The following is a 10,164-nucleotide window of genomic DNA, read 5'->3' as shown; positions in this document are numbered from 1 at the left end:
GCCGCAGCAGGTGGGTCTGCGCCTCAAAAATGCTGGGGTTCGCATCAATCTTGTGATCATCGCTCAAAACAAAAGGCCATGCCAGTATTTTTCAGCCAGCTCGTACTACTGTGCTCGCAGCAGCACTGTTCCCGATCATGTCAGCGGGAACTGATAGTGTGGTGCGTTCTGGCATTGGTTCATGCACGAGATGCTCCCAGTCTTTCTGATGACCACGTACGTTCATCATATACATCAATACATGTACTACTTGTTTTCTTTTAACCCCCTTTGGGGTTCTCTTATCTGGTTGTGATCATAAAATGATCTTGTACTGTACATTACTCAGTACTGGTGCCTTCCATGGACCGTAGAGTAGAAATGAAGCAGCTAGCTATGAATGTCTTGCAATATAATTCTTGTGTGCAGCTAGGTGTCTGCTGATAAAAAATAACCCAGTGAGGCAATTACAATTTATATTATTTTCTAGACAATCCAGTGAGGCAATCAAGCAAGGACATAGATGATTGTGCTGATATGTGGGTCTCAACAGGGAAATCTGACCGGTGAGGCAGTGACCAACTGTGGACTAATAAATCAAGGGCCCACCACTGAGAGCTTTATAGCTTGTCACCATCCTTAATTACTAAGGAATTGTATCTTCGAGTATGCTTTGCTGTCCAACACAAAAAGAGAGAAGTTAACCGACTACATATACTGGTACGCAAAGGGCACTAGTACTCTCTGAAAGTTTCCCCAGCTATGCAAGGGCTTGTATTTGTTTTGTTTATGCAGATTGCCATGTCTGTGGCTGATCAAGCTCGGCGATTCCTGGGCACAGAAAACTGATAAATGATAGTACCAAGGATCTCTTTATAGATCCGGGGAGATAAGATGAACTGGAGCCATGCCATAAGAATCGTATGATCATGAGTACAGTACTTGTCTACACTCCTATGCATGGCCCAGAGTCTTCCTGGCTCCCTTGTCTCTCGCTGGCAAGCACGTTTTGAGCCCCCAAGTGAGTAAAGACATGACCAGTTTTTTTTTTGTTCTTAAAAAAAAGGAAGGGGAAAGACATGAACATGTTGATGGCCACATGTGGGATGGAGGATATGCCACCAAAATCGATGGACATCGCACAAAGAGCAAAAGAATGACCATTAAGGAAAATCCAAGTGACTTATTGAGATCATATAATGTCTTCAAAACAATAATATCAAGTAGTGTTAAAAAAACATCAAGTATAGAAGAATTGGAAGGTAAAAAGAAAAATGTCTGCACTAGCCCCAGGCTCATTTGGTGACATATCGATAGTTGGAATGTTATATGTTTTTGCTTCTTCTCATTACATATTTCCAACTGACAGGCTGATTTTATAAATACTCCTATATCAGTAGCATGCATCTTTCTCTCAACCACCTTGTTAGCCTCATCAATGGATCTCTTTGGACCTTGCTAGCCAGCGACGGTGGACCGAGGTGCATGCACATATGTTAATGTGTGAATTGCAAGTACTTGGTGCCAGAGGTGCTTGCATTATAGTTTAAGACATGCATGCATGTTGTTGGAGGGGATTTGTGGCAATGCAGGGGCGGGGGCACTGACCCCATTTTTCTCTTTTGGCTTTCAATTTTTAGTCTTTTATATCTTTTGAACCAAAAAGTCCAAATTAAGTTTCGTTTGCATTTTCGTGTTTTTCTAATATAGTACGGCTGTAGACGCTCACATAACACACACACACACACACACTTCATATTCGTGTTTCTTGTTATGAGGGCTTTCAAAAAAGATCCAGTATGAATACGTTTCGACGTCTTTTTAAAAACTTGTTTAAGTTTCAACCGCTGAAACTTGGTACGATCAAATGATAAAATCACAAGTTTCACAAACTAGAACTTAAAACTTGGTGTGCGGAATCCAATAACTTTACGGATCGCGAGGCAATCGGACGATCAGGCACGGCTGGGCAGTTGCGTGCCCCTTTGAGTTACAGCACCTTGTTGATATATATACTATATATTTAGTACTGGTTACTGATCAAACCCGCCTCATACGTCAGGCAGGCCTGTCCGGTCGTGAAATTTTGATCCAGACGGGCGCCTCAAATGGGCCTCAAACTTCCGGGCTGACCCTCATATCCGGCCCTAATATGGGACGGATATGGGGGCGCCTGGGCACACATGGGCCCGCCCGCCATGTCGGATCCATCCCACGCTGACCCACCTGACCCCACATATATTCCTCGTCATCTGCTCGCCAGACCAAACCCTAGCCACTTCACTCCACTCCCCTCTGCCACCCAAGCTCGTCTCCGGCGCCGTTTGGCCGTCTCCGGCATGGCGGGCATCGGATCCGAGACGTTCACCTCCAGATCCGTCGACCCCGAGCTCATCCCACGTAGCCCCGAGGAGGAGATGGCCGTCCGGCTTGCGCTCCGCCGCTCTCGGGAGGAGGCCCGTGCACGACAACGCTCGGACTCCTTCCGTCGGAAATCCATTGCATCGCCCAAATGGATTATGGATCCGACGCTAGGGCAACCGTCGCTGCCTCACCAGAGGCGATGCGGTCCGTTTGGCGTCCAAATGCGGTGGTAGACGTGCAACCCTTTCGTTGGCGCACCGAGGCCATGGACGCACCGTGGGCGTCATCCGACGCAAATATGGCGCGGCAACGAGCGCGGGACGTGGCGGCAGTGCTCGCGGCAGTGGACGTCGGCCAGGTAGAGGCACATTCTCCGACGCCCTGTGCGGTGCACCAGTCCGGGCGCCGCAACCGCGTCATGGTGGACGTCGCCGGCTCGTCCCAGGACGGATCTATCATTGATCTGACGTCCACCGGCACCCAACGAGTTACGGGCTCGGACGAGGAAGAGTAGGGCATGGGAGACGGCAGCGCCTTGAGTCCCGTGAGCCGGCTCGTGTCCCATGCCCTACTTTACCTTGCCAGCGTCCGGGCCAACACTCTGGGAGCGCAGCCGGCCGCCGGATATGGCCACGGCGACCGGACGAGCTCCATTTAAAGATCGCTACGTTGCATGTAATAATATGGATTTGAGGTTTTTAATTTAAGATATCCAAATGTGGATTGCGTTATTTAAGGAGGGAAGTCCGGTAGTAGATGCTCTAACTCATCGGAATGAAGTGTCACTTTAGGCAGAAGCTAAAAAGTTGAATTAGTTGGACAAGGTTAGCGTGAACATGCATATCACATTTACTGTCGATTAGAACATCAAATTAGATAGCACGCCAATGTCCCTACAAATCAACTGTCACAAAATGGTTTAAAAGTATTCGGCAACTTGCCAACAAAGGAGTATTTTGCATCAGGGGACACATATTGTTTGAAACTTGTGTATAAACAACGAGCATATGAATATGTGATGGCATAATTATGATGTGGTCTCATACCACTTCAGATGTAATAACAAGTACAACTCAGAAAAAAAATGTAATAACGAGGCAAGAATGCTATTGTACATGTTTCTTTTTGTGAGAAAACTTTCAATCTATTCATTTTCAATCATGGCAATACAACAAACACCGGAAATAATAAAAAATGCATCCAGATCCGTAGACCACCTAGCGACGACTATAAGTACTGAAGCGAGCCGAAGGTGCGCTGCCGTCATCGCCCCTCCCACGCCAGAGCCGGGCAAAACATGTTGTAGTAGATAGTCGTGAAGTCGTTGTGCTGAAGCCATATAAAATCAGCGCACCAGAACAACAACTGCCATCGATATTGTGCATGTTGGCTCAAAAGAGAGAAAAGGAGATACCATAGGCCATATATTATAGATAGAACCAAAAGAGGCAAGCAAAATCCTTACAAACCTATTATCAAACATCATTGGACATATGCTAACAAGCAAGCATTGCTTAACACCTACTCACGGCAAGTGAATAAGTTCCAGTAACATCATACGTGCACCAACCAGTTGGATAGAACACCCCTAAAAATTATTAGCCTTTCATAGAACTTTAAGCATGCCATAAACAAAAAAAATATCAACATGTATACCATGAACCTTCCCGGTATAGCACAGATAGCCAGTTATGTGACCATATCAAGAACAAACGTAGCAAGGAAAAAACTAAAGAAATGTTAATTTACACAATTATTTTTGTACAAATATTTATTGTGCTCGCCCAAGCGATACGTAGAGCGACATCAGCCTTCCGACGCCACCAGCCTCCCTTCCCTCTACCTTCTCTTCACATCACCGGAGGACGACATCAGGCGAAGCAATAGCAAGAAAAAAAGGAATGGTCAAATTACATGTTTATTTTTGTATGAATGCCGGTTCTGCTCGCCTGAACGATATGCAGAGCGAGTTCAGCTTTCTACCGCCATCATCCTCCCTTCCACCTCCCTTCTCTTCACATTGTCGGAGGAAGACGTCAGACGAAGCAATAGCAAGAAAAAACAAAAAGAACGGTTAATTTACACAGTTATTTTTGTATGAACACCGGTTCTACTCGCCCAAGCGATATGTAGAGCGACCTAAGCCTTCCGCCGCCACCAACCTCCCTTCCCTCTCCATTCTCTTCACCATCATCGGACATTGGGTGAAGCCTCGTGCGGCGGATAGATGCGGTAGGGTTCTCTCCCCAGTGAGCCTATGATTTAGATCACCTGGCCTTTTGTTTGGTGCGGTAGAGTGCAAGCGTAGACTGCATTGGCATGGTGTGAGAATGGTAATCTTGTGGCTCTATTATTGCCTCCGATAGATCTTGGCAGTGGAGGTTGCAGGCCAGTGAAATGAAAGCCATCAAATGTGTCTCTCTTCTTCGCGTCGGTAGTCCAGGACGACGACTTGTTTTCACTCTTTGATTTGCTTTGATCTTTGAGGATTGACGGACATGTGACAACGAGAAATCCCAACTTGGCATTGGTTGATGTAGACAACAACAATGCATGTGACTCGCTTCTCCTCCTTGGAGGCGTTATCATGGCACTATTTGTGCCCTCCTCGAGAAATGGGGTAAATCCTAGTCTCGGTTCGTCGGGCCAGGCAACGGTGGCACCATGACATCATTCCCTCCTTGGAGGCATTGCCGAGTTGAATGTTGAGTACCGAGAGTGGCAACCAGAGTTTCCATGTCTCGCCGGTTAGGCTTGGTGGCTGCTACTAAGGGCATGGACCTCCTGGGCGTAAATGTACGCTGCTGTCAGTGCCTTCTAAGAGGCATCTTCCTTGGGTCTTGTTTCCCACTTGTTGACTCCTCCTAGGTGCTCGAGTGGAGAGTACATTGACCCAGCCTGCCTTGGAGTCATGGTTGTGATTTCTTAGGTGTCCAACATTGATCGTGGCACGTCCTTGATGATATCTCTCCCGCCCCTCGCTATTCGTGGCGAGAGGTTGGACAAGGCGCGACGTCTGCCTTCCCGGCCCCTACGGAGTCATGGGCTGCCCTCAGGACAACCGCTAAAATGACATGCACTGCTACATCATGGCGAGGCGGAAGAGGTCATGGTAATTTTCAATCATGCAGGCCTTGGAGGGGAGAGTGTCGGATGGTGCTAGGAATTTCGTGCTTGCAGCAAAAATTCAGGTGATGCAGAGGGATGATGAATCTTCTCCGACCCCTATCGTCCGCCCTTGATGCCGCCGGTAGCGTCCTCCCACCGCCAATCCATGGGCACAACGCTGGCGCCTTTGAGTCCAACACCGTCCACTTTACCCTCAAGCACCCTCGAAATCGGTTCGATCTCGTCGTCGTAGCTCTAGCAGCTTGCTTGTCTATTTTCTCTACTTCCTGATCCTATGATACATGGGCATGATTCACTAGGTATGTGGGTTAGGAGAGAGTTGGTTTTATAGATCTCTTTCGACAGGTATCATGCATGGAGTGAAAAGAGATTTTCTGAGGACTCGATGGATATCTTACGTGGGGTGGAAATCGAGTTGGTTCACATGGGTTATCATACATGTAAAACCAATCTACTTAGTTTTACAGCTTTTGCCTTCATGTTGCCTTTTCAGGTTTTTTCCATTTATGGATGACATTGAGGGTAATTTTCGTCAGCTACACGAGATGGACGAAGAAATGAAAGAAATTTCTGTATTAGTAGGTATAGAAGTAGGCGCAGGCCTTCGTTCTAAAAAACCACGGTCTAGTACCTTGCCTCATTGTGCGCCGTGAGGGCATCTAGCTCAATACCAAGCCGGACAGGTTGATCCGGTGGACTAAGGATTGGCACTACTCATCCAAATCATGCTACTCGGTCCTATTCTCGAGCTCCCGTAGACTGACATGGCAGTGCTGACGCGCCATACAAAGTGAAGTAGTTTTTTTTTTAAGATCCATCATTTGCTAGTGTTCCATATCAAGTGAAGTAGTTGGGGCAGTTGAAGATGTTGTTAGTCACTCTTGAAGCTCAAAGGTAAAGTCTGACAACTTAAATAACGAGAGAAGCTCAAGGCCTTTACATAATGGACATCCCTCAGTAGCAGTCAGTTTTGTAAACTCCATCTTTTTCAAGAAAACATGAAGCTAACCGGTTGTAGCATATCCGAGCAATGCCCTCTACTCCCTCTGTTCCGAATTACTTGTTTTGGATTTGTCTAGATACGAAGGTATCTAGTACTAAAATGAGTCTAGATACATCCGTATCTAGACAAGTAATTCGGAACGGAGAGAGTATAAGATAACGATGCAAAAACATCGTTATACACATAAACATTGTCAGAACTAATTCAGATTAGACCTACGCTCTTGGCATTGCATTGGGTTAAATACCAATATCACAAGATAATGGCATTGAGATTGAATGCCAATATTTTTGTTTGGAGGTTTAGGTATTCAGAACAGAGACCTGATATTGAGGTTGAGTGCCAAATGATGTTTGGATGGTCAAATAATATACCAGGGTGAAGGTCGCTGAAGAGAGAGATGAGGTGGACTGCTATCTCCTTCATGAGCGCCCCCAGGGAGAGACCTCCGGCAAGCCCCGGAAGGACCAGTCCAGGAAAAGGACTTCGAGTGAGGTGCCGTTCTTGCAGTACCGGAAAAGTGGCAGTGCAGCGAAGGTGTCTGGGTAGTCGGTGGTTGAGGCCTGAGACAGGGCCCGGGTAGCCCATCCCATCCTCCTCTTGTCCAGCGGCCGGCGCCACCTCCCGCCCCACCACGCTCACTTTTCCCTTTCTCCCTCCCGGTAGAGCAGTTCCCTCTCATCTCTCTCTTCTGTGCATCCTAGATTGGGGATCCTGTTCACACAATGGGAGAGATCCCTGTTCACACAATGGGAGATCCCGCAGCCGCTTACCTGCTACTCGGGCCGTATGGGAGAGACCTACTGTCTCGAACGGGGATGGGAGGATGACGCTCGTTTCGGTTGCAAACAAGTACGCTATCCCGAATACTCAGCGATGTCGAGCGCGGACCCTTTGATAAGACCGGAACCCCGATGGCGAGTTTCGATCTGTTGTTGCGGCCCGATCTTTCACGACACTTCAGCATTAGCAGTAGCAACCTCTCGCCCGCGCACGCGATGTACACGAAGTAGAGGATTTGAACCTTGCGGCCCAGCACGAGAAAACCAACCTCGACGAAGGTACTCACGCGCAAAACAATTTCCACAAAAAGAAATCGCAACACAGAGATTTTTTAAAGATTCCTCCAAAACTTGATACGGGTGTCTATCCTGAAAAACACATCGTGTCTATTTCATATAAAAATAACCTGACCCCTCTACAACGACGCACACCTAGGCTTTATAGAAGTAGCCAACCTGAAACACACACACTTAAAAGGTTTCCAAAAGACACACGTACACATATTTCCTAATCTGTAGACTCTTTCTTAGTTTAAACTAACTCCAGGATCGGCAAGCTTGGTGGGCCCCATCCAATCTCCTTTAAACATGTAAAAATCCACGTGAGTAACTTCCTGATGCTTGTGATCTTTTCTGGTCGTCGACCCCAACAGAAGTAGTAGTAATTCCGCTCTCTATTTTTAACAACCGATGCAATCTTTGATTTCCTTCTGATTAATATATATGTGTTTGCTTCCCAAATTTCTTGACGCAATATCTGTGCTGGTGCTTTCGGGATCTCAGAAAAAGAAGCTTCATCACTTAATGATTCATACTTATAGGAGTCCCATGTATATTGCCTTCCTAGTAATTTGTTTCCCTGGCAAACTGGCATGCATGCATGTAGCTGACCTTTCTTTGCTTGATCCGTACCATGCAACCAACTAGAATGCATGCACATGACTTCAACTAAGCATGCAACCTTCTTCTTGTAGTTCTCACCAAAACTATTGTATTTTGGTACGTATAAATCTCTGCGCTCTAATTCATTGACCTGTGAAAAACTTTTATAAACATTGAGAACGCTCACATTAATCGTGGCCGCATCACCCTTCGAGTTGGGCCGCTAGCTTTTTGCTTGCGGGACTGGTCGCTCGATATCGAGCCCGAATGCCAGAGCTGAATGCCAAGATTAAGCAAACGGCGGTATTCGGGATATTCAACCCAAACGAAAGCCAATACTCAATACTAGGCCCGAATGCAAACATCCAAACACAGTGCTAGGGTTTTCGCAGAGGGGCTAAAAGATGATTGAGTGCATATGGTGTTGATCTTGACTATGTACATCATCCTAACTATGCAAAAACCAGCTATGCCCTCATTGAATTGATAAAATTCACCATTTGACAAAATAAAAAGCTAGTTGCTCTACTCGAAATTTAATCGGAAATACTGAACTGAAATATGCTTAGCTAGGAACCCGGAATTCCCAACCTTCCCCGTCCCTTCCAAACCCACTGACATCAGGGCCCGCGGTTGCCCGTAGGGCGCTGGCGCCCGACCCGAGGTAGCCATGGAGTGCCATGAAGAGCCTTTCCTTCTCCAGCTCCTCTATGCCCATCCTCCTTGATCTCTGCTTCCTCACGCCGCCGCCGAGCGTCGATCCCTGCGGTGCCCAATTGGCCTTCCTTCTAGCGCCGGCAATGCCGCCGCGCTGCCCTCCTCCGATGGGCACGGGCACGGAATCGAGGCCCATGAGCTTGGCCACGACGCCGGGCTTGCACCACACCACGCTCTCCCCAGCCACCGTGGACGGCATCCGCAGTGTCCGCTCCAGGTCCATCTCGTAGCCTTCCATACCGCACTCTTTCGCTCTGCAGTGCCCCGCGCCGGCGGCGGCGCAGCAGACTGACGCCCTCCGGTGCCGACTGCCGTCGCGGTCTGCAGGGATGTTTCGGCTATCTCGGAGCACGGGGCCGGCGACGCCCATGCCCTCGTGGTAGCTGCTGAACGACGCGCGGCACATGGCGTCCCGGCCGTCGAGGGAGAAGCGCGGGTACTGGCTGAGCGCGTCCCGCGCTGAGCGGAGCACGTGGTCGGAGCTGTTCACGCACGACATGCGGCGAGGGTGGTAGCGGTCCTCCTCCAGCACTGCCGCCGCCACGCGCCGCGCCTTTCTGGCCGCCGCGGCCTCCTCCTCCAGGTCCAGCTGCAGGATCATCTGTTCCAGGGTGACCGCGGCCGCCGCATGCGGGCCTCCACCGGTGGCCGCCTCGCTCTCGGCCGCGCAGGAGCCCACGACGGACGACGGCACGGTCATGAAGGAAGACGACGCTGCGTCGGCATCGGCACCCCCGCTGGCCAGCTGCTGGTGGTCGATGCTGGCGTGGAGGTGCTGCTGTGTGGACGTGGAGCCGACGCCATGGCAGAAGCCGCGGATGCCGCGGCGCATCGTCCTGGAGGCGACCGCGAGCGGGTTCCTGAGGAGGAAGAGCGTGCCGGGCTGCTGCAGCTGGTGCTCCCTCATGTCATGGCCGGCCGGTGCATGCTCTGCTAGTTGAACAGCCTCTGTACAATGCGCGCTCAGCGCGGCTATTCGTGCGTGCGCGCTCGCTTGAGGCTCGCCTGCCCGTGACCCTGTTTAAACTGGACGGAACGGTGCATCGGGGCGTGCACACGAGAGCAAATTAAGTGAGTGTCATGGATCGCGCGGTGGTGCAACAATGGGGATCACATGAGAGAAACTGCAGGGAGGGAGTCAAAAGAAAAACAGGTTCACATGGGAAAGTATGTGGGGGAGCGGCCTACGACAAACATAGAGAAAGAGTGTTTCTTAGCGAAAAGTTCATTCTGCACCCAAGCTCATATGCTCCCGCATGAACAGTAAAATCGAAAAAAATTCAAAAAATTCCAATTTTTTTGAGAGAA

At 49.0% G+C, this 10,164-nt stretch overlaps 1 protein-coding gene across 1 annotated transcript; it reads right to left on the bottom strand.

Annotated features, from left to right (window-relative positions):
• Positions 1–8,617: 8,617 nt before the first annotated feature.
• On the bottom strand, positions 8,618–9,823 carry LOC119271488. The gene has a single exon (XM_037553303.1). The coding sequence runs from the start codon at positions 9,761–9,763 to the stop codon at positions 8,705–8,707; it is 1,059 nt and encodes a 352-aa protein (XP_037409200.1). The 5' UTR covers positions 9,764–9,823; the 3' UTR covers positions 8,618–8,704.
• Positions 9,824–10,164: the final 341 nt, after the last annotated feature.

This window comes from Triticum dicoccoides, chromosome 3A (genome assembly GCF_002162155.2).
Source record: "Triticum dicoccoides isolate Atlit2015 ecotype Zavitan chromosome 3A, WEW_v2.0, whole genome shotgun sequence".
Taxonomy (NCBI): Eukaryota; Viridiplantae; Streptophyta; class Magnoliopsida; order Poales; family Poaceae; genus Triticum; species Triticum dicoccoides.
This window is presented reverse-complemented; position numbering and strand designations above follow the sequence as displayed.